At 47.2% G+C, this 23,634-nt stretch overlaps 1 protein-coding gene across 4 annotated transcripts in view; it reads right to left on the bottom strand.

The window, feature by feature from the left end:
- Positions 1 to 16,034, bottom strand: part of Chi (LIM domain-binding protein 2 Chi) — a 123,771-nt gene extending 107,737 nt beyond the window's left edge. For 2 of the 4 annotated variants that reach the window (XM_076769670.1, XM_076769672.1), the window contains exons 1-2: positions 13,653 to 16,034; positions 11,660 to 12,350 (exon numbers count right to left, since the gene is read on the bottom strand). In XM_076769670.1, the coding sequence (XP_076625785.1) occupies positions 11,660 to 12,350; positions 13,653 to 13,677 (716 nt within the window). In that variant the 5' untranslated portion in view covers positions 13,678 to 16,034. The remainder of the gene's footprint in view (positions 1 to 11,659; positions 12,351 to 13,652) is intronic. The other 2 variants (XM_076769671.1, XM_076769673.1) reach the window with 2 other exon arrangements.
- Positions 16,035 to 23,634: the final 7,600 nt, after the last annotated feature.

Here is a 23,634-nt window from a genome sequence, read left to right as displayed (position 1 = left end):
GCTTCGAGTCCGAGTCAACATTCTAAAACTTTACAATATTCTTTAAAATTGTCGAATACTCTATCCCAAGTCTCGCTATTCCGAAAAAATGCTTCAGATTTGTTTTTTGTATCGGAGTTTAATACCACGTTTGATTTTTGCACGAAAGAGTATTTCTCGATTGTTCGGGAACTCGCGAGTCAGAAAATCGAAGAATCGCTAACAGTGTCTCGGGAACGACGTGACGAAGGTCCACGATAGTGGGTAGACGCGAACGGGAAGGTGGAAAGTGGAAGGTGGTCCGAACAGCAAGACGAAGGAATAGAGAAAGAGAGAGGGAACGAGGTCCGTGGCGATGCTCACTTGTTGCTCGCTCGACTAATTGCCAAGTAATTGGCCCCGTACCCCCGCTCGTATAAAGTTTGCTTCATTGTCTTTAATAACGCCGTGACCTGCGCTAATGGCTCACGTCGCGTTCGTCGGCGGGGGCGGGGGAGGGAAGCCGCTTTCGATGAGAAGGATCGAGTAGCTCGCGGGCGCGGAAAGAGAAAGGGCCGGAAATTGCCGAAGAAATGGAAAACGCCGGGGAAACCGCGTAAAGCCGGACGAAATAATGATTTCCCGCGGAATTCGATCCCCCGGTTGCGGAAGGACCGGGAGTCCTTTTGTTCCCCCCTTCCAGACTCCCATTAATTGTTCAGCGGCTCGCTTTGCGCGAGTTTGATTCGTTCCGTGCTGTTTCGAGGGACATAAATTAAAATACAGGACGAATGAACGGTCAGAGAAATTCTTGCTTTCTTTTCCCTTTCTACGGGCCGCCCAAGTTCCCTAACTCGCCTCGAGAGTGAAATTCCTCCACTCAAGGGATTTCTTTAGATTCTTGTTCTTGTAGGTTGATCTTTACAAATATTTTACTACTTCAAATTAATTATTTTCCACAAATAAGAAAATACGAGTTGGATCCAAAGATTGCCAGCGCTCAGGAACGAATCGAAGCTTTTGAATTCGATCTGTCTAAGAATGTTCTAATTATACGTGGAAGATCATAGATCTTCTTAAGTGGCTTCTTGTTTCCCGGAGTTCTGGACAGAGCCGGGATCGCGATCTAGTTCTGCATCTCCAATAACGCCTATTCCAGCCAATGAAGCAATTACGGTGGTACTTTACTTACTTCTTCCACTAACGCGACCTACAATGCCATCTTCGGACAACCAGTGATCGATAACTGTCGGGCGAATCTCGCGACTGTTTGCCGATCTCGTTTGAAACACCGCGAACACCCTAAACGGTCTAACACGCGGTTCAATTTCCCCCAGAGATACGCGACGAGTGATTTGCGACGTGATTCGAGGAAAAAGTCTGCCCCCACCCCCGCCCCTGCGGCCCCGACATTATCATAATTTTTAACTTGATTCCGGGGACCTTTCTCCCTGCACACTCGTTACGAAGTTGACGCGTTCGCCCTGGCCATCCACCCCACCTGGGGCTGTTACTCCCCAAGGGTCATCCCCGTCGGCCACCCTTTCCGTGCAATTAGCACGAATGCGACCTCGCCCGAGGTGTTTCGACGCGTCCGAGAATTTCCTTAACGAGAGCAACGCTCAGGGCAGAGACAATGCATGCAAGATGTCCGTTGCGTATCTTTTATCATTTTCCGCCTCGCAATCGTCATTCGAACCACGTCTCCACTAATCCTCCCTTTTTATTCCCGACGTTACAGAGATTTGTCTCCCTGTCCTGTGACCATCCATCGCCTACGGTCCGTATTGTTCATTCTAATACGCCGAATTAATTGCCCATCGTATGTGCGTCAAGTAAATTTGCTACTTGATAAACGTTGCATTGCAAATATTATGCTGTTTAACGAAAACAGTATTTAACGTTTGTTCGACGCAAATATCCGCAGATTGTTCAACGCGACCGAAGCAACGTCGACGACGATCTCTGCGACCATCGTCCCCTGCGTTTTGATTTTTTTTCTTTTTTTTGTATAATTTGAACGCGTTTATTCCAGGCGGAAACGGGACTCTGGCCGCAGCATCCGCAGAGCCCCAGAATCGAGGACAATCCATCCACCACCAGATGTGCGATTGTGCCAAGAATCGAGAGTGACTCATTTCCTGGTGGGGCACATAAGGGATGCAGACGTCAAAGGGCCCCTGCAGATGCACTATTATAAACGCGGTGCATCGCGGCTAATTGTTTCTAGGTGGTCTGTCTTCGACCCGAACTTGCGAAACAAAAATTCTGGTCACCGAAAACGCGCGACTTATTTTGGAGATCCGTACAATAAATAAATATATTAGTTGGATTAGTTGAATTAGATAATGGCGCGCAGGGAGTCGTTTACCCTTTTTAGGACGTTAATGGCTAAATAATGACTGTTATTCTTCGGGTTTAAAACCGATCGTCCAGCAAACTGGCAACTTTTGGATGTTACCTGAACACACTGGGTGTCATAAACTGTCGACGATGTGCAGGATGCCTTAACGAGTTTCAATCCGGATAAGAAACGATTGGCAACCCACAGACCCCCGGATAACAGTACCCTGGCGTTAAACGTTGGATATGGTCAGCGAGCCACGTAGCTATCTACCCGGTGTTGCTGATCGTTATATTAGAATGCGCTCGGCCTGCGATTCTTTATTCATCGACCGTGTAGTGCAACGACGATGCGTTCCTTCGTTTCGACGTGGAACTTTCGAATATACCTGGGAGGAAAATATTTTCGATCGCGCGAACCTCGTTCTTCGTCCTCCGATCGGTTTGTTCTGCTCGCGTGAAAAGGACGAGCTTATTTTCGACTTTCGTCGTGCTTTCTTCGCAGAATTTTCGAGCTTTGAAAGATCGTTGCCGAGTTAATCCGGAAATTTCTTGCAAAATTTGCAGTTTGCAAGTTCGGAGTTAATCCCAGGTAGGAAACATAAGCTCCCCAAGACCGAATATCTTCGCCAGAGTTTACACGAATCGAGTGTGCAGATTTTTCTTTTATGCTACGTAACCCTCTGCGAGATTATCAGCGAACCGAAGTAACGAAACTTTAAAATTAATTACAAATACAAACGACGATGCTTCTATTTGGTTGACAAAATCTTTGGAAGACAGAATTTGCAATTTCATTCTAACGAATACATTGACTCGAAGACACTTGTGTTTTGCATACGAGGTCCTCCATGAAGCAGGATTTTAATTTCCCTTTGGCGTACGTTAGTCGAGTAAACCGTTCGATTTTTAACGAAACATTTATCGCGGTATTTACGATTTCCACCGAACGAGCTGTAACGCGATTATCAGTTTCGCCAGCTCGATTCAGGGTAGTCAGCAACCAGCCCTTCCATCGAGGGCCCATGGAAATCGGTTGGCTGGTCATGCGTGAATAATATATTGAGATTCGCGTCCCGTTGTATTAAGCTGTAATTCTAAAGCAGCGTCGCTGTATGAATATTTAGCGTGAACATTTATTTTCTCGGACGCCCACGACGAACCTAAACGATGCTTTTCCCCGTCTTGTACGTCGATTAAATTTATCGACGTCGTTCGCCGCCACGCGGATCTCGACGTCGAATCGTGGAATTCCGTTCAAATAAAATCGACGGGATCGTGCTTAATAAATAATAGGCAGAGCCGCGATAACCGTCGAAACTGAAAGTCCAGTACATCGGGAATCGAAATACGTTCTAGAGCGATGAAAAGTGTATAATTGGACTGTTAACTCGGTCGAAGGTACCGATTCTTAAGTTTTCTGATAGATTTGGGTATGTCCTAAGCTAATTTCAGAAAATACGGAATCTTATCCGTGTTCGGTATTGATCGACGACGTAAATCCTCGAGAAAATACCTGTCTTGGCCAGCAAAGCCGAAAAAGAACGCCAGAGACGGAAACCACCCTTCCCAAAATAGGGAATTCGCGCATTTGCGCGTTTATATGGACAGGATAGAACGTCTAGGAAGGATACGAGGTAAAGTACGAGAGGGGGAGTGGGAAAACGACGGGGGAGACAGAGAATCTCAGCGACGCGCCGGCTAGACGGCATCGTAAACTTCGTCGAGGAACTTTTGAATTTTAGTAAGAGGTGCTCTTTCTCTATCTCTTCGTTTTCCCCCTTCTTTCCAAGACTTGCTCATCCTGGCCTTATAAATTAGAGGTTCCCATTTCGTGACTGCGACTCCCCAGAGTCTGAAACGTCGATTAGAAAATCCTCGACACGCGCTACCCTACCCGAAGATCCGGTCGTGGGCGGCGATTCCGCGCCAGGACGGACAGAGGTCGCCAGGAGCAGCGAAAAAAAGGACGAGGTTTGCTTCCTGACTAGTAATCGCACGGAAAGAATGCAGCCAGTCGATAATGCGCTGGCTACTCGGCCAAACTTTGCCAGGTTCTTGTCGGATCTACCTTCCGATCCACCGACGATGCCCTAGGATTGCTCTTTGAAGCCCCATCGGGCATCTAAAGAAATTCTACTCCGTTACTCCTAATATACCTATCTGCACTCGATATAACAAACAATCGTACGAAGCAAATTGTTATCAATATTGTAAGAGGATGTGCCTCCTAATAGAGCGTGTAATTGGGGACGATGTTCGAACCGAAGTTTCAAATAAGTTCCGCTGGCGAAGATCCCGGTATAGTTGTCGGGGAAGTAAAAGCTAAAACACTTGCGTTCGGTGTAGCAAAGTTTCGATAAAGTCAACCAGCACTCGACGCCGGGTACTTAATTAAATAACCGTAGATCGGGGAGGCGTGTAACCGCAACGCCATCTTGCCAGGGCCATCGTAGCTCGATTATAAAACATACCGATACGTAATCAGCGCGCACCCTCGACATCCATTCTAATTAGGAGCACCGATCTCTCGTTCCACCCTTCGTCCAAGTTGTCAGCTGGCGCGCGACTATTTAGACGAAGGGTTGGAGCGCTGGTTGCAGGGGAACCGAGTTTTTTCATCGTTGCTCACCGTGTACTTAGCATGGAAACGTCCTTCCGGGTCATAGGTATTCAGATTCTCTCTTCCCGGCACCTAGTTTTCTTCAGGATTCGCGAAGGGTGCCACTGGCTGAGGAGGGTGCCCTCCCCCCTTCTCAGCGAGGTTCAAGCAGCTAGATGAAAGGAGGGGTAGCTCTTTGGGGAGGGAGGCAGGAACGGGGAGGGGGAAGATCGAGGCAGCAAAGGAAGCAGACGGCTGTAAGGAGTGAAAGAGCTGGCAAATGAGAGAACGAAAAAGAGTCGCGGAGCGAAAAAGAGAGAGGGGATAATTCCACGGCTAAATATCGGTAAAAATCAATACTATCTCTTTCCTCGGTGCACCGCCATCGCGGCTAATAATGCAAGAGGAGAATATGGACTCTCGGGAAAAGTGACGTATCGTTTTCTCTTTTTTTTTTCGAGTGTTTCTTTTACGTCGTAATTATTCATCCACGGTTCCTTGGTCCGAAGATGAAATTTCTAGCCGCGCGACGCGATCGTTAAAACGCGGACGAACGAGCCACGATTTTCGTGCGATACACAAATTTTTTTTTTATTTCTAAATGCAGAGCACGTTAATAATTGTTTCCCATGAAAATTTTACGAATTTTACCAGAGGTGCATTTTACAACGCCGAGCTGTTTCGCAACTGTTCTTCAATCCTCCTCGTATCTCCAGGAAACAATATAAAATACTACGGAAACTCTATCCAGCAAATTAATTAATTAATAATTAATAATATTTTCAGGACGGTGCACTCGACTCTGATGAGCGCAACATGCGAGTTGTAAATATTACGTAACTCATATAGAAGTTGCTCTTTTGTTTCGCATTGCATTACCACACTCGTGCTTTTAATGCGTATTAATAATCAACTATAATTGAACGAGTTACTGACAAAGGTTAAATATTATGCAAAGATACACAGTGGGTCAAATAAATCCGTACAATACGATCCAAATACTTTCGTAAATGTTATGAATTTCTAATATTATACTTTTTATAGATCTCAGCCTACGAAGATATGTACTTTGAAAAATCAAACTTTGTTCGAATAGGCTATTCATTGCGTTATCGGTTGTTCATAACAGTGGGCTTAAGCTGCGTTTCCACGCGTGCGAATGGCGGTGCAGAACGCACTCGAAACGCCTTTTGCAGCCTTTGAAAAACAACGCTTTTTATGTGCTTCGAGTGCGTTGTGTGGCCCACATTACACGCGTGGAAATGTCGGCCACGAGCAGCCCTTTGGAGGAAAATTCTAAGCAAGCAAATTCTATATAAAGTCGCGTTTCCACGCGTTCAAGGCACCGGACGAACTTGGAAACGCCCCTTTGATCGCGCTGCTTTTCAAACGAAAAATTTTTAAAGTACTTTCAATGAAAAGCCAGATTCGCATCATCCCCCCCCCCCCCCAAAAAAATAAGTTACCTTTGGCGAGTATTAAGACTATATTTACGAGAAAGATATGAATTTAATTAATATAATAATGCGAAGGGGCAAGCGTAAACATTGTTAGCCCCGTTTTAGATCGAGCAACTCGGAATGTAATTTTGTTTTTGTTTGTTTAGAATGTGAAACGATGAAAAGAAGTCGGACAAGTGGGAGTGTAATTTTATTTTTATTTTTTTTCGGATGAAAAATTATAAAAGGAGGACGAGCAAGTGGTTTTAAACTATACAAACTAGAAGCAAGAAAAGTCTCAGAAAAGAGGACCAGTTTACGTATAACAGCGAGAGACTGTAATCTTTGTCGTCTTACTTTACGTAAATGCATAAAGAAGAAGTAGAATACTGCTGCTTATGTTTGTTCATACGAAACCAAGAAAAGTTCTTTCAACGAAGTCAGAGTCAACAGTGACTACTTATTAAAGTAAATGTTCCTTATGCAGAGACGAGACAGTTACTTTTCGATGTGTTCGTAACTAAAAATAGAGAAATTCACCTTCACTTTTTTACAAGGGTAGGGTTGGGATATCCCAAAAATGTTGGAATTTACAATACTCGACGGTAAAGCCAAACGATTTTTCTATGGCTTTAAAAAAATGTGTAAGAGGTTGAAACAACCCCGTGGAAAAAATCGAGGGGTTAAACCTCTTAAATTGTTTTTCAGTATCAAAAAATGTATTCCACATTTTCGATTTGTTTGCCCGTAAATAACTACCCCATCCACAGCTGTCCATCGAGGCACCTCCGTAAAAAAGTAATATCTACCTTTCGAAAAAAAAATAAATATTAATCCGCGACTACTGTATACGGTGAGCGGAAAGTATGGGAAAAATTGGAGTCAAATCGGTGACCGGAATGCAACGCGATCCTCTGGTAAGTGCAATCATTGTTCCTTCAAGACGCCGCCGGCCGATGGGGGGCGGCTAAAGTGTCTCATTAGCGTTGGCGCTGCGCGCACGCGAAAAAGAGTATAGTTGTCCGGTGCTGACAAGAGATGGCAGTGGTGGGGGTGCCGCACGCTCCGCGAGAAGACGCGTTGGCGTACGGGCATCGAGGATTCGGAAGTGCACAAGGTCGGAAACTCGAACGCTCACGGGGCACCGATCAATTACGTGCCCCGTCCCGGAAACGCGGTATAAACAAACCCTCGTTGCGGCCGGCCGGACCGCTATAAAGCGATACGAAATTTCTCCTGCTCGTTTTCTCAAACGTTCCGGGAGTAACAGCGTGGAACCGCGGCTCGACCACGACCTGAGACAAACGGCCAACGAAACGCACGCCCGGTGATCCCCCGACGTTCGTTCCGAGATCCCTTTACACGCGAAAGTGTAAACGGTGGTGGTGGACGCGCGAGCGAGCCGCCTGGACCCCATCCTCCAACCTTTTCTACCTACACCTACAGCACCCTACGCCCCCAACCCCTCTTGCTCTCAACCCAAACCCGAGGAGCAACCAAGAGCCGGAGGGGGCACCGGGGCTCGAGTGGTTCTCAACGAACTCTTTTGCGCGCCGAGGGAAAAAAAAAAAAAATTGACGACCGTTAGTTAACTTCGACCTCGAATCACAAGTGCCCCTTTCTTCTTCGAGGGGGGAATAGCTTCCAACGATGGGGGGTATGTTTTACCCCATCAAAGAAACACTTTGCCCGCGCATTTTGAAAGCCGATTTTCTGGAGTTGAGAATTTTTGAACGGTTCTGACTATCATTCGAGTTTTCGATTCTCAGACCCGGTGTCTCGTTCGAGAAAAAATTGAAAAACAATTCGCAGAAAATGATACGTACTGGATGTATCGTGAAAAATTAAAATACAGGAAATATGAGAACCTTCGCGCCACCCTCGAAGCCCCCTACCACCCACCCACCCTCTCTGCCACTCGTTGGTTCGCCCGCCCTCCATAACACGGGGTGGCTAGGAGGGTTTAGGGAGAAAGGAGAGGTGGGTCGCGTACTACCTACGGCAAAAGTATGGCGTCACCTCTCGGCGGTACAATCCCTGCCAAGAACGTGACACCCGTTACATCGTCTCTCGAAGAACCTGTCTCGAACAATGCGCGTAGTTGCAACGCGATAGAAACAAAGAAACGGACAAAGAAGTAACAGACTGCTAGAGTCCACTTCGTTCTCGCTAATTTATCTTGGTGCAATTTCTTCGCCGCGGTGGCTCTCTCGCTTCCCGCGGGAGAGAAGAGGAGAGGGCGCGAACTAAGTTGCGACAGGTAGACAATTATTCAACGTCGTGAAAATTATAGGGCTAGCGGGGGTTAATTAAAGCCTGACAGAAATTAAAATTCATATTAGGAGACCCGCGAGCGTCCGCCGCGATCTTATCACTGCCGTTTTATAAATCCTCGTTAAGTCGGAGGGCCGGTTGTTTATGCGGTTCACGCGTGTTACGAACGAGAGACACTGCGTCTCTCGCGATTACGACCGACGATAAATTTCATACCGTATCAATTACGAACTGGTTCCCGGACACTTGCTGCTTATTTTCCTGTCAATCATGCACGCGATACGAAAATATATCGCGCGATTCGAAACCCGGGCTATCATCAATTGATTTCGAGCATTAACCCTGCGGCCGCAGGCTCTCTCTGACCCCGAAAACCGCTCGTCCGGTTTTAACACTAGATTTATAAACCCCTCGGTTTAACAGGAATTCCATACTTATAAATATTATTTGATCGATGTAATGATTATGTATCCTAATTAGAACATAATGGGCTTCGATACAAATATGTCAAGACGTTACTACAATGGCGGACCAAAGATCTCCGAGAGTCGAGTGACGGATCTTCGAAGGATTAAATTTCTGTAGCAAAAATAGTAAACACCACCGGAAATGCTATGTTCCACGCGACCGATTTACCACCCACAGGATTATGGGAACTCACGTACGTCCACAATATTGGAATTTATAGGGTGTATATAGACTTCTGCGACCAACTGTATACACCGCCGACATCGAAACTATATGCAATGCTTGGTTTGCGGTGACTAAAGTTGGTCTCGGTATCGGAAGGGTCAGATACGGTACACGATTAATCATCTGAGTCTCCCAGCCTAATACAGTGACCTTTTTTGATCGGAAAGTTCGACCGTAGTTGCGTAGAATTTGTAAAATACCGAGAGCTGCGTGTACTCGATCGGCTTTCTCCGATCGGTTCGCCAGTTTGCAAAGAGTTAAAACGACAAGTAAACGCGAGCGCGTGTAAACGCATGGCACGCTAAATTCATAGCTACCCACGCGCATAAGTCTGGCGTTTGGCGTGTGTAACGCGCCTCGAAAAATTATCCGGAGCACCTTTGGTATCTCTACGGATCTCTCTCGCGCGGAGAAGTTATTACACGCGTTACAACAGATTTTTTCTCGACTTCCTAATTCGCGAGACACCGGTCTCCCGGAGCTGTCGGCGCAAGGAAATTCGAATAATGGCGTTCCGAGCGCCCTCGCGCGATTCTGCGACCGAACCAGTCACGCCTTCAGAGGCGCCTGTTACAAAACTGTTCCAACGAAACTGGTTCGCGGTTCTACGCGTCCAGTCTGCATAAATTATATTAACTCCGTGTTGTACGAGACGTCGTTCGAAACTCGGAGGGTTTACGCCTCCATCGGTTGGAAATTTCATTTTTCATAGTCGAGGACAGCAGAGAAAAGTCTGCATAGTTATTCTTTGAAAAAATTGCTTTGTAAAAGCCAGGAACCCTGCCTAGGCTCCAGAAACTAGCCAAATAACGATGAAAAGGACCGATAACGAGGCCTATGTGTTCCTGTGGCACGCAGCAGTCCAAGAATCTCGGTTTGCGTGGCTAACGGTAATATACGAAGTTCGAGTCCTTCGAGAGACCCTCCAATGCCTAATTCGCGACGCGGCGATCGCCAGCGAGAGATTTTTTGGTATCGATCGACTAGATCGCTGACGCGACTGCCAACTTGTCCCGTTCGCAAAAAAGTACTTAATAACAATATGTTTTCACAATGCTTGGCACGGGTTAGGATAAAGTTTGGCAACGATCGAGAAAAAATGTACCCTATCTCCGATCTGGATTCGATAGAGTCGTTTTTCATGACTCCTGGCTTTATCCAGGGAACATAGCGAAATATAAACACAAAACAGTCAACATTATTATAATTTCAGACTGAAAACAAGATTATTCTTTGGTATATTATTCTCAGATAATGTTAAGTTAAATATGAAACATTCTGTTCGACGTTTTTAAAATATAACAGTGGTCTACTCAAGCGATGCACCACCTCTATGCCCACAGAGATTAACGATCTCATCGGACTTTTTGTTTGAAAGATATCGATACTGTCCGTGGCTAGGGGAACATCCCCAAGTTGTTCCTGGCGCGTGAAAATTGAGTTTCGTGCCAATTACATTCGTCATCTTTAAAAATAGAGAACAAGTATCGATTTCGTTATAAGAATAGAAAATCGACGGATGATTATTAGTCTCGTTGACTGTCTACTATCCGAATGCTCCGAAACATCTGTAGCTTTTATCGCATCGAAGACGTTCGAACAACCGGGTTGCACGTGTAAGTGATTTCGAGAACGAGTTGTCCGATCACGGGAGAAGCATCGATGCAAACGATCGGGACCGTTTCCAAAGGGCACGAACGCAGCCCTGTCGTGGCTGGATTATCGGCAAGAATGCGGACTAACCGGGAGACGAACGATAAATAACACCGGCTACCTGTGGGACCGTGTTATCTAGGAATGCTAGCGGTCAACAACGTCTAACGCGCGGCGTTCTTATATTTTACGCGCCGACGGTGGACGCGTTTCCAACTCCGCGCGACGAAACCACCGATCGCGAAACGCCGTTTCAGAACTTAAAATTCCGAGGCCTCGGCGGATTATCATACGGAACTCGAATTCCGTTTAGGACTTATCGCGGGAATGATCGATTGACATGCTCGGTCGCGAGGAAACTGCCGAGATCGATTTACCAAACAGGGACCACCGTCCTCGTAAACGGAGACTAGAATCGCCGAAACAGACGCTGACAAACTAAACGGCCCGAAAGAAGGTTCACGATGGATATACCGGTTCGGTAAATCGAACTTGCAGCGAACGCTCGTCGATCGAGAGGCTCCGGCAAGCACGATAGACGCAAAGGCACACGCGTTTTTTAAATTTAAATAGTTCAAGTTATGAATCGCGTCTGAGGGTTCATTTTAAGAATCATTGGTGTATATCGATTGGGACGATCGCGTGTTGCAGGAACCTTGCGGTTGACGATGAAGGAAAGAGTAAGTTTGGGACTCACCCTTGGTCTATCCTCTCTACGGGTCCTCCTGGTCCCATCATCGCTGGATGACCGGGTCCGATGGGTCCTGTCATCGGATGGCCGGGTCCGAACGGGCTACCGGGCGGCATACCGTATTGGGGTGCGCCGAACGGCTGCCCGTGAGAAGGGAAGTGAGGATTTCCTGCTCCTGGAGGTACGAACGGTGGTCCCGAGGAACCGGGTCGGCCAACGAACTGCGGCGGCCCACCAGATGGCGAACCGAACGGACTCGGGCCGGGCCCATTGTAAGGAGGACCGGAATTATTCGGCGGCGGCGGGAAGCCCGCGGAATTCGGTGGCGGTCCCGGACCGGGCGTCGAGGAACCGCTGGGCGCCGGCGACGCGGTGTATTGAGGCGTCGCGGAGCCTGGAGGAGGTCCTTGATAAGGAGGCGCGCCCGCTGGACTCCCAGCGCCGCCGGGAAAGGGACTCGGACCTTGAAAGGCTGCATTGCTAGGTGGACCACCTGTACTGTTGTAGGGACCGGACCCAGGGCCTCCACCCTGGCCAACGGAGTTCGGCGTAAAGGGTGATGCCTCCGAGCCGGGCGGCGGGCCCTTCCAAGAGGCTGGTGTTCCCGGATCCTCCAGTGTGGTGGTGGCTGCCAATGGCGTGTTCAGGCGGCTACAGCCTGGAATTCGCACGGTCGCGCTTCCGTTACGATTGGTACCTTTGGGTAATCAACGCCAATCGTCTAATAACGATACAAAAGTAAGGATACAGGGTGGCCCTACAGAAACGAGACACCTCGATCCTTTAATGAGAAAGTTCCTGAAATCTCAACAGCGAGGTGAAAGGCCCAGTACTTCGACACTGGTGTATATAATGTTGATTATTATCTCTAGTATTCGTGTCCGATACTCGACAAATTTTATTTATTTCTTCGTGTAAAATCACCCTATTTTCGGTTGTAGTGGCTACCGGACACTTTATATAAATATCGTTCTCAACGAAAGTATCAAGATGTTTCGTTTCTGATGAACCGTCATATATGAAAACTATAGAAAACTATGCTATTTATATGTTACAGAGACACGTATTTTTCTACAGAAGTGTACACTATTTTCAGCCTGGGTCAGGAGTGGGGAATCAATAATGAAATTTAAAAAATATAAGAATTACGTATCTGGTTGAGTACTAACAGTATGCTGAATTTAGAAACATTATGTATTGCTAATTAACCCTTGCAATTGCTCCAAACCAAATTGAAAGAATTTCACAAAAGGAAAATATTGATTACTTGGTTGAAAAATCTAAAGAAACACAAAAATGCATTTACGGAAAGGTTCACCATTCCTGAGCTAGGTGGTAATAAATTTCACTGTGCTTAGGTTTCCATCTATGTACACATTAGGAAAAGCAAAGCTTATAATTACCATTATAATCAATGTTAACAAATATATGGGTTACGAAACATACCACCTAATTGTCTATGTATACTCCATTCCAATTATACACAAAACATTTCCTTGTATCTTTGCAGCTAAAACAAGTAATTGGATGGTTTGTTTTGAGTAGAATGCACTGCATAATTATAATTAATAGCGTGCTTCAAAACACAACAAACATTATGCTATAACAGTATTACCAGAATTCTAATTAATTACACATACAACGGCTGAGCTTTACTTGCTTGGCCACAAATTTTTACACCGTTGATATCCTACCGTGTCTTAATTCCTATAGAATATGTAAAAATTCAGACAATAGATATACAATAAATGGAGAATAATGGAATAATGGAGATGAAAACATATCATGCATCGACAATTACATACAATATTAACTACTATTCTCACACAATGTTTACAACCTTTACCATGATCGCAAAAGTAATACCTATCGAACATAAACACTATGCACAAGAATACCTATGTGTTTGGTAACAACTTATTTGGTTACAACATAAAACAACACGCAAAATAATGTTCCCTAGAAGCTCTATATGGACCAAGAAACAAACAGAAATCACCATTATTTGTCCCATTGGCCTTCATTGTCCTGCGGTCACCCAGATCATTCCATTGCACCGATCACCCACTGTGGTAGGAATCAGCACTCACCAGGAACGTCGGTCCTCTCGTCTTCTCACTTCGCACACAACCGTAGGAGGTCACAGATACGTCGCGCGTCGATTATACCTCCGCAAACGATAAGCTGTTTCGCGCACTAGGGTCCCTTTAAGGTTATGTGCCGGTAACCTAACCTAGAACGTAGTTGGAACGCGATACGCGAGTCCCAGCAACGCGAGGGCACTCAGAATGCACGGAAAACGGCACGCGGAGCTCTAGGTGAGTCCGAATTCGCGGTTTCGTCGAAAAGTCTGAAATCTAGCGACAACAATGGGCACCTGTGCGGTCGCGTTGCCGGCATTTTCACGGTGATTTTTAACCTGTTTCAAGACGTTTCACGGGCTTTCCGGTCGAGATCCGGGCGCGCACCCGCTGCAACGCGCGTGCACAGGTCCGACATCACGCTAATCTTCATTCATCTTGCCGTCACATTGCAACAAATTCGCGATCCTCCAAACACAAATGGCCCGGTGCAAGAGAGAGAGAGTAAGAGACAAGCGCGAATAAACACCACCAGAGTCAACAGACCAGCCTCGCCAGGGACGTAGCGCGCAGGTGGCGCCACACCGTTCGACGCTCGTATTTCCTCGAATGTTAACTGTCGAAAAATGGAGCGCGTTTATTTCACGGATTCGACTGCCGATCGATTCTTGGTCTGCCGCTTGTACGTTTGCGATATTTCCTCGAGGATAACGATGAACCTTTGCGTAATCATTTGGAGGTGGCGAAGCCGTGAACGCCGGACGTCGGGAAACGTCAAGTTTGAGCTGTCAGGGGACAGCTTTCGCGGGAGTAAAAACGTAAGAAGCCTGTTTAGAGGATAAAAAGTCACTAGTCTCTCTGGACGACACTTTCACTCGCGATTTGTCACTCACACGTGCACCGCTTCGCGACGCTCGCAGAAATACACGTACGCACGTGCGCCAGGGGCGTAGCTAGCCGACACACGCACCTCGGGTGGCAAACCGCTAGCACTAACTGGCTCCCTGACGGACCACGTGTTCGGTACTCTCTGTCCCTCCAAGCTGCCCGCGCCCGAGTGTCAACTAGATTTCTTCCTCGGTCTTAGCCAGTAATTGTTATTCCACGCGTGGATCCCGAACGACGCTGCCATTTTTAGCAAACTGGCTGCATCAGCCGACGCGGCTGCAACGAGTGCCTGTCACCCCGCCCAAACACAACGAAACCACACCGCCCCATCAATGGTACACGCAGCACCGCGACGGCACTCGCCTTTCCTGCGTCGTTCGAAAAATTCACCGACTCGACGCGCTCTCGGTGTCCCTCGATCCCCGTCGAACTCCTGGCGAAGTAATCCGTTCGTATTGATTCCACAGCCGCGCGCTACCTTCGCGTAATTACGCGGCTGATATTTCTTGCGCCGTGCACCCGAAACTTTTCGAGCGACTTTTTCCCTAGACGTCTCCCCGACGCCTACGCCAATGCGTCGCGGTCGTCTACGCGTTTCCTCGGTGGGCACCGACCGGCAGGCAGGCCGCGCGATTATATTCGAATCCGCGTGATTTATCGCACCGGACCGACTCTCTAATTTCCGATCGATTAATCAAGAGGAAACTTTGGCAACGCGGTGTCGCCTGTTGCATGCGAGTCTACGCCGTGTAGGTCGGCCGACACGACGTGCAGCAACGTAATACCGTTGATTTGTAAACAACACACGAGACGCCTGGCCGCCCGGCGTACCGAAAGGTTACGCGTACCAAACCTGGACAACTAATCGCGCACAACTGCACGGACAGTCCCCAACACTCTCGACTATTTCTCACACTTCCCTCCCTTTCGATTTTCGATCGAACCCTCGGCTATGCGCCTCCCCCGCTGCGGGAACCGTAAAAACCGACGTTTCCTCGAGCCTTACCCCGAGCAACGCACGGTCCCGTGAGCACTGTGGAAAGTCGCGACTCTCTGCGTGCCGGAGGCAGAAAGCGTGGCGCACAATGGACACACGTCACCAAGCGGGGATGTCGAGGAGCGATCGAGCACGAAAGGCAATTACGGAAAACACACGCGTCACTCGCTGCTCATTCATGGACGACTCGCCGCGACACGACGCGGTGGCGGTGGCGTGGGCTCCCGCACGAAACGAACACCAGAAAAAATAACGATTCGGTGAGAACCGAAAGAAAGAACGGCCGATTGGTCGGCCGTTGTCGTGTCGCGAGAACTAAGCCGCGCACCGTGGCCGAGACGGCTGGCAAAACATAAGAGAGGACGCGACCGAGCAGCTGTTCCACGTGGAGCGTCGCCCACGGATGCGTACGGCCCTGCGCCGAGAGCTGCACCCCCGACCGCAACGGGACTGCGCCTCGCCACAGTTACTCTTTTCTGTCACCGCCGTCGCTGCCGCTGCGGCCAAGCTCGCCACTTTTACCCGACCGAAAAAACGGCTCGTGGTCCGTGCTGGCCCGACAGGATCGCCCGTAACCGATCCAAATCACCGTACACCAGATCCCGGCCGTTCCCGCGATCATCCTAGATCAACAGCCCCGCCAGAGGGGATGCTTTTCGCGCGTCCAATCGCGCGACGTCCGCCACATTTTTTCTCGCTCCTCGTCGGTTTCAAAGTCTCTGCCGTCGCGGGGGACTCAACACTCGCCGGTTGACAGTGTCACCCTAAAAATCAATAAGGGGTTCACCCTCGACCCTGCCCACCCTCTTCCTCCTGCACCTTTCTCCACCCCTCCTCCCGCCTCACCACCTCCTCCACCATCACCTCCTCTTCCTCTTACTCCGCCTCCACCGCCTCTTACTCTGCGTTTATCCCAGGAACGTATAGCGGGGGTCGATGGGTCGGTGAGGTTATGGTGGTCAGACGACCAGTCATTCTATTAGGCGGCGACGCGTCGCCAGGAGGCCTGCTAACCTTCAAACGTCGCATTCGCGCGCACCGCGTCTAACGATTCGAGACGCTTCTCTTTCCGACATTTTTCTAACCATACTGCTCAACTCCCACTTGGACTCGAATAATGAATTATTCAAATATATCATTAAATAATACGCGACTACGCTTTTAATACTAAAAACATGGTTTTTCCAGTGGTAGTTAAAGCTGAATGCCTGCGCAAGTTGTAATCTTCGTTAGCGATAGTGCATTTTAAACCACTTATTAGCGCCAAAAGTGCTGAGAAGCAGTTGTTGCGAATAAATAATATTCGAGCGATCGAAAAATACTTCAGGGGCAACGAAGATAGTTCGTTATTGGAGGATTAAACGGGAATTGAAAAATTTGTAACGATCTCGGCGTAGTTTGACGCTTTCCATCGTGAATATTGAGTGCTGTTGGGAGCGTCCAGCCATAACTGAAATGCATTTACGTCTCCAAGCAACGCCGGTTCATTCTTCCATCTTTCTCGTTAATGCGGTTACGCCTAGCGTCGAGGCAGCTACCGCGTTCTGCTTCCTTGTTCCCCGGCGAGTCGTTCGAATAGAAAGGCGGCATCGACGGGAAACTGTGCCGACCTACCTCACCGCCGCGGCCAAGTACCAGAAAACGGAGAAGATTAGTACACGGGGGCCGGAAGTCACGCGGACCCGAAGTACTTTCTAGAATTTTACGACGCTACATTGTTGCTCGAGCAATTTATTGCCGTGGCAAGCTACTAGTTGCCCGCGGTATAGACTCTACGCAAAGTGGATCGCAGGATCCTGTGACACCCTGAAAACGCGTACAACTTTGAGGAAAGCATAAAGTTTGCCTGGTAATAATTAATTGTTAACCGGAGTACGCGATAGATCTTAAATAACGCTTCTCGGAAAGTTCATGCTACTTTGGCCCCAGACATGTACCGTCATAAAATCGTCAAGCGAACCGAGACGGTGGCTTAAAGCCGCTGTGAGAACCATTCGGTCCCTACTATACGGAACAGTGCAAAATTAGACACTGATCGGCCAATTGTTCTCCGAGATTAATCGTTCGCGATAATCGACGATTATAATTATTATGAATTTCTTTGGTATAATATTCTCATCGAATAATTCTAATTTTTGGTTAATTAAATTAATCGTTCCGCCGTTTGCGATTGTCGACTGTTGTTGGTATTGGTGTCGCATTGTTGGAGATAACCAATAGTTTAATCAACGATGAAAGCGGCTAATGAGTGATTTAATTAAGCGAAACGAAACTGTAGAAAATTATGCCTGTTTCTTTCGGTCGTGTTTGCGACAGCTACATCCTAATTCAAAAATAAACTCTACGTTCTTTCGTTTTCTATGTACACGTGTAATTGTACAAAGTGTAAGGAGTTGCTTAAAAAGGAGGAAGGGGGGTCGAAGCTATGTAGCCTCTGTAAGAGTTCCGGATCCACCGATTCCAAATTAAAAATATACCTGAAAGAAGAATGTTGCGCAGTTCCATGTTCTCCATGGGCCATCGTCATCCATTGGTCCCCGAGTTCTGTTCCGGTTCGTCCGAACGCAAGATCGCGACGTAAGTTTTCGAACGGTAAACACTTGAAGGTCGCGGCTGTGACGGGAGAAGCACGAGCATAAGAGGACGCTCGACTCGCTGTCACGCGAGCGTCGCCGGCGCACTGTGCGTCGGTACGCACGGCATCTCGATGCCTATCTGTCGGTGAAGGCACGATTCGATAACCCGCGATTCGGGGTCAGTATGGCCGCCTTTTATATCCCCCGGAGACGGTGAAAAGTTGCCTTCAGTGACAGCTGACGCGTCGTCGGACGAGGAACGGTTCGACGTGGACCGCTAACGAGGCCAGGCTTTTCACGCGAAAGCTCAATGAGCGATACGCGTGTAATTAGTGGCTTGAATGGCCGCGAAGAGAACGAGACACACGTTGGCCAGAAGTGTCCCTTTTCTCGTTTCTCCGCGTCAAATGCAACGCCTTTGCCGCTGAATGGCGGCCGCGTCGTTACGCGACGAAACGGCGTAAAAGCGCTGTCAAGTTTCTGGGTTCGTTATTATGTGCGGTAACCCGGGAACCGTGGGACAAAATGCGCGAAACTTTCTCAATGCAAATCGCGAACGATGCACCGACCAAGTTCGCAGACCGAGCGGGGGATAAGCTTCTTTTACCGCGTTCCCGGATTTTGAATAAACTTCGAACGAGTCTTGGCTAAATTTCGTAACGAGTCTTTGATGGCAGAAACTGAATCCTGTTGCGCGAGTCTCTCCGCGAACGCTTGTTTGCTCAAGATGATACCACACCGGAGTGCAAACATCCCTCGAAAAATTGATCGCGCGACAAGTTCTCTCAAAAGGAAAGACACTTGTCCGGAACGCATAACCCGATTTTTGCCCAGTCCCGCGACAACTTTTTCCGCCGAAACCATGCGGAAATATCCGCCGTGAGGTGAATGACAGTTGCGGACAGTTCGTACACAAGCACGTTCCAGTGACCCTGGCTGCAACGATCCGGACGAGCCGAAACCTTCCCCCGGACGGACTTTCCGCACATTCGGCAGACGGTATTCTCGGGACCAGAAACTGTCCGAAGAAAGCCCGCCATTCCGTCAGAGATATTAGGATAAGTTTCATTCATACAAACTTCGGAACAAATCTCGACCTTCGGAAACCGCCGGCCGGACAAAGTCTACGAGCGGCGCTTGAACTCGAGCAAATCGAGTTTACCTACCACTGCGCCCGCGAATCAGCTTTCTGATAGTTCCCAGGCGCCACGAACTTTCTTATTCTCGTTGGTAAAGTTAAACGCTGCTACTATGGTCGAGACAAAATCAATGGATCGCTCAAAACCGCTGGTAAAGCTAGCCCTCCGATAGGATTGTCCCGCGGGCTATATGTAGCTCTCGTCTGCCCCCGCGAACTTACGGCCATACTCCGATTCGCAAATAACTGTCGCGTCTAACGCGATTCCTATCGAGGTAACTGGCCTTCGGCGATCGAAAGAACGAAACGCGTATGGAATATATGTAAGGGATGTTTCAATGGTTGATCGAGTACTTGGGAGAGAGGTACAGGTTGAACGTATCCCTCTGCTGGCGAATGTGGCAAGTGTCGTCACATAACTCTAAAATACAAGGGAAGATACAGAGATATTACCAAAGGTAGCGCAATAAAACTTGGGACCAACGTCGACCAGATGTTTGTCAATTCGATGGTAGAAAATAAAATTCTTTGTTGCCGGATGCTATGGAACACCGTGAACTTTACTGTTCTACTATACGCCGTAATATCGAGCTGCGGAATTACACCATCCAACTTTGAATGTTCCCGAACACAAAAGGACGTGTCTACGCGCCAGGAACTCGACTCTTAAGCGTATGGAGGTATCCGGAAAAAGTTTGGAAAGCGCCTCGTGAACAGTTCGCAGCTGTTCCTAAGTGAAGTCGGAAGCTTCGGAGTTCACGACGCACAGAAACAAGTTGGATCTGCGGAAAGGCACGAAGGGAAGGCCAGAAGAGCAAGTTCGTGGTTGGCTGAAGCGGGGTGGCACGAGAAGGTAGATGGGAACGAGCCACGGGCGGAAAGAGGGAGGGGGGAGAATAGGTCGATACGGTAAACTATTGTCTGGTGGGTGAAGTGTTCACGAGAACTGGGCGGAAGACGGCCTCGCGTCGGTTACGTGCATTCTCTGGTTCGCACGAAACGCAAAGATATGACGTGCTCGTCACCGCAACGATGTTCAACCGCATCCAACAAGCACCGCGCCTCTATCCGCGTCCACGTAACCTTTCGCGCCTCCACCCTCGATCGATACCGGCGTATCGGTCGTCGTATCGTTACCGACCGGGCACGTCGAAACAAATGTAAACACTTTGTTCGGATTCATGCTTGTGTCTCCTTTCTTATCAAACTAACTAGTTTCCGACTATTTTCTTAAACGTTACTTCTAGATTTGCGCGAGAATATTTCGAAAGGATCTATAGTTTACAGCACATTTTCTATGAAAATTTTAATTATGTCTGAATTAATTGAACAATTTTTTATCCATGATATCGTTTACGAGAAAGCAACGAATTAAAACGAATTTGTGGGATCTGAACGAGCATTCCAGTGACGCCCTCTGCAACAGCTATTTGGCGGGAGTATTGACGAAAGACTTAGGTCGAAAGAAAGAAACGAGGGAAATTTTGTAGGAAATCAACTAGCCGAATAGGAGGATTAGAACACGTAACGTAGAATTTCCGCAAGTTTTCGAGAATTTGGTCTTTGAATGCAGATCCACACCAGTCCGCAACATACACAAACGCGGTTTGGCGTGTGGCGGTGTACGACTATCCTACGGGGGAGTATGTTTACCCCGATTGTCGTTGAGGGATGGAGAGGTAAACACAATTCCACCCTACCACCTTGTTCTGTTCGTTGCGTATATATTCCGTGTCTGTCTTCGTCTATGTTCCATAGCAACGTTGCTAGCAACGTTGCCACGAGTTTCGCGTTTCGATCATGAAACTAACCTTTATGCCGACCAACGATAATTACCGTTCAGATTGGACGAGTCAGGTCCGACTAATGAATTAACGTTCTATGGGAGAAAAAGTACTTATTACCGCGATATTTTCGAAGAAACACACGTTACGACTTCAGTTCTTATTTTTTTAGACAAGATTAACCGTGCTTTCGGAGCAACCAGGCAGTTCCCAGCGTTCAAAAATGATCGTTTCGCGTAATTCAAAAGAGCAGAAGTTATTGCGAAATTTATCGTGAATCGCAAAAAATTACGCGATGGGAAAAATAATCGGCTGGAAAAACGGAGTAGAAATGATTTTGCAAGGCGGAACGATCTCGCGTCAACCATTACCGAACTGGTTAAACAGGTTATCAGTTTATAGCCACCGTAAAGAGATTTTAAATTTCGCGGCAGATACTCGTGCATTCCGCGCCATCGTCTTTTTTCTCGCTTTTCGGTCGTTTCGCGTCGAGTTCATAGCACTCGTGCATACACAGGGATTCATTAATTCTTGCCGTTTGAGGGGAGTATGGCACGCCAAACTGTGAGATTCTTGAAGGAGAGCAGTCAGTTTACCTTTGTCGACTTTCCGAAATACTACAAGCTCACGTACATACGCGTGATCTGTCATCTCTGGTATAAACAAGAAATGCAAGACGAAGCGCCGAGTGCACCGTGGACACGTCTCATGGGAATTAAGAGAGGCAGGCTCACATTTGCCTTCTCGCTTTTGAACAACTGAAATCCGACCTCACGTCAATGGCATACGATTCGGAATCTCGACTGCCCAGGTATTTTTACTTGCCTTTCCTAGAGTTCATTACTGAACTCTGCAAATTACTCCTGGTTTCTATTTGCCTCTGATAACCTCTGATGACCAGTGCTGACAAAAGTGCAGAACTCCCGACAACTTTTCACACCATACAGCGACTGTTACTGACTGCTCCTGATTACTGCATGCCTCTGCTGGACTCTGCTGACCATCGCTTATATTTCTGACAACCTATAACGATTACTACTGACTTCTTCTAACCTCTGTTGGTCTTTGCTGATCTCTGTCAGCGTGTGCTTCTCTCTGTTGAACTTTCCTGGCCTCTGCCGAACGCTACTGACCACTGCAAGTATTTCTGATAATGTATAACGATTAATACTTACTACTGCATGCCTCTACAAGTCTCTGCTTGCCTTTGCACGTTTCTGCTTGCCTGTGCATGCCTTTGCTGGCCTCTGCTGAACACTGCTGACCACCCCTGATGCTTCTGACATCGTATAACAATTACTACATGCTACTGTTCGCCCCTGCTGATCTCTGCTTGCCACTGCATGCCTCTGCTTGTCTCTGCTGACCGCTGCTGACCACTGCTGACCACCATTTATATTTCTGGCAACGTACAACGATTACTACTGGCAACTGCCACCCTCTGCTGACCTCTGCCAGCATCTCCCGACCTAAGCTGGCCTCTGCCAACATCTCCCGACGTCAGCTGACCATCGCTGACCACTGCTGACCGTTACTGTCAACTTGTGACATGTTGTAATATAATATAATATGTTTATATGTATTAAAGTTTTGTATAATGTAAATCTATGGCAATAAATGATACAATTTCAAAGAATTCTATGTATTCTCATCATTTTTTACCCCTTTTTGCCGCTCCAAATTTCGAATTCCTGGAAATGACGTCATTTCTAAGAATTCCTCAAAATTCTCGGATCCCTGAAACTTACCGGCGTCCCTGAAACTTCTCGGAATCCCTGAAATTTCCAAGAAGTTTCAGGCCGCAAAGTAAAATTCCGGCCTGAATTTTTCGGTAAAATTTTAAAGAGCTATTACGTAATATTACGTAATAGCTCTTCAAAATTTCTCGTGGCCGGAATTTTTCGGCAAAAATTACGTAATATTACGTAACATTATGTAATATTACGTAACATTACGTAACATTATGTAATATTACGTAACATTACGTAATAGCTCATCAAAATTTCTCGCGGCCGGAATTTTTCGACAAAAATTACGTAATATTACGTAACATTATGTAATATTACGTAATAGCTCTTCAAAATTTCTCGCCGCCGGAATTTTTCGGCACAAATTACGTAATATTACGTAACATTATGTAATATTACGTAATATTACGTAATAGCTCTTTAAAATTTTTGCCGAAAAATTCAGGCCGGAATTTTTGCCATTGCCTGAAGCTTCTTGGAAATTTCAGGGATTCCGAGAAGTTTCAGGGACGCCGGTAAGTTCCAGGAATTCGCAAAAATTCCTGGCGGCGGGAAATTTGAAATCTTTCCGGGGAACTTGGAAAATTTTAAAAGATTCGGAGTGTCTTATAACTAAGGGAATGATTTCGATAGGAAAAGAAGGGTAAAAATGATGAGAACACATAGAATTCTTTGAAATTATATCATTTATTGCCATAGATTTACATTATACAAAACTTTAATACATATAAACATATTATATTATATTACATCATGTCACAAGTTGACA

The sequence above is a fragment of the Colletes latitarsis genome, chromosome 7 (genome assembly GCF_051014445.1).
Source record: "Colletes latitarsis isolate SP2378_abdomen chromosome 7, iyColLati1, whole genome shotgun sequence".
NCBI classification, from domain to species: Eukaryota; Metazoa; Arthropoda; class Insecta; order Hymenoptera; family Colletidae; genus Colletes; species Colletes latitarsis.
The sequence above is the reverse complement of the archived record's forward strand: the minus strand, read 5'-3'. Positions and strand labels throughout refer to the sequence as shown.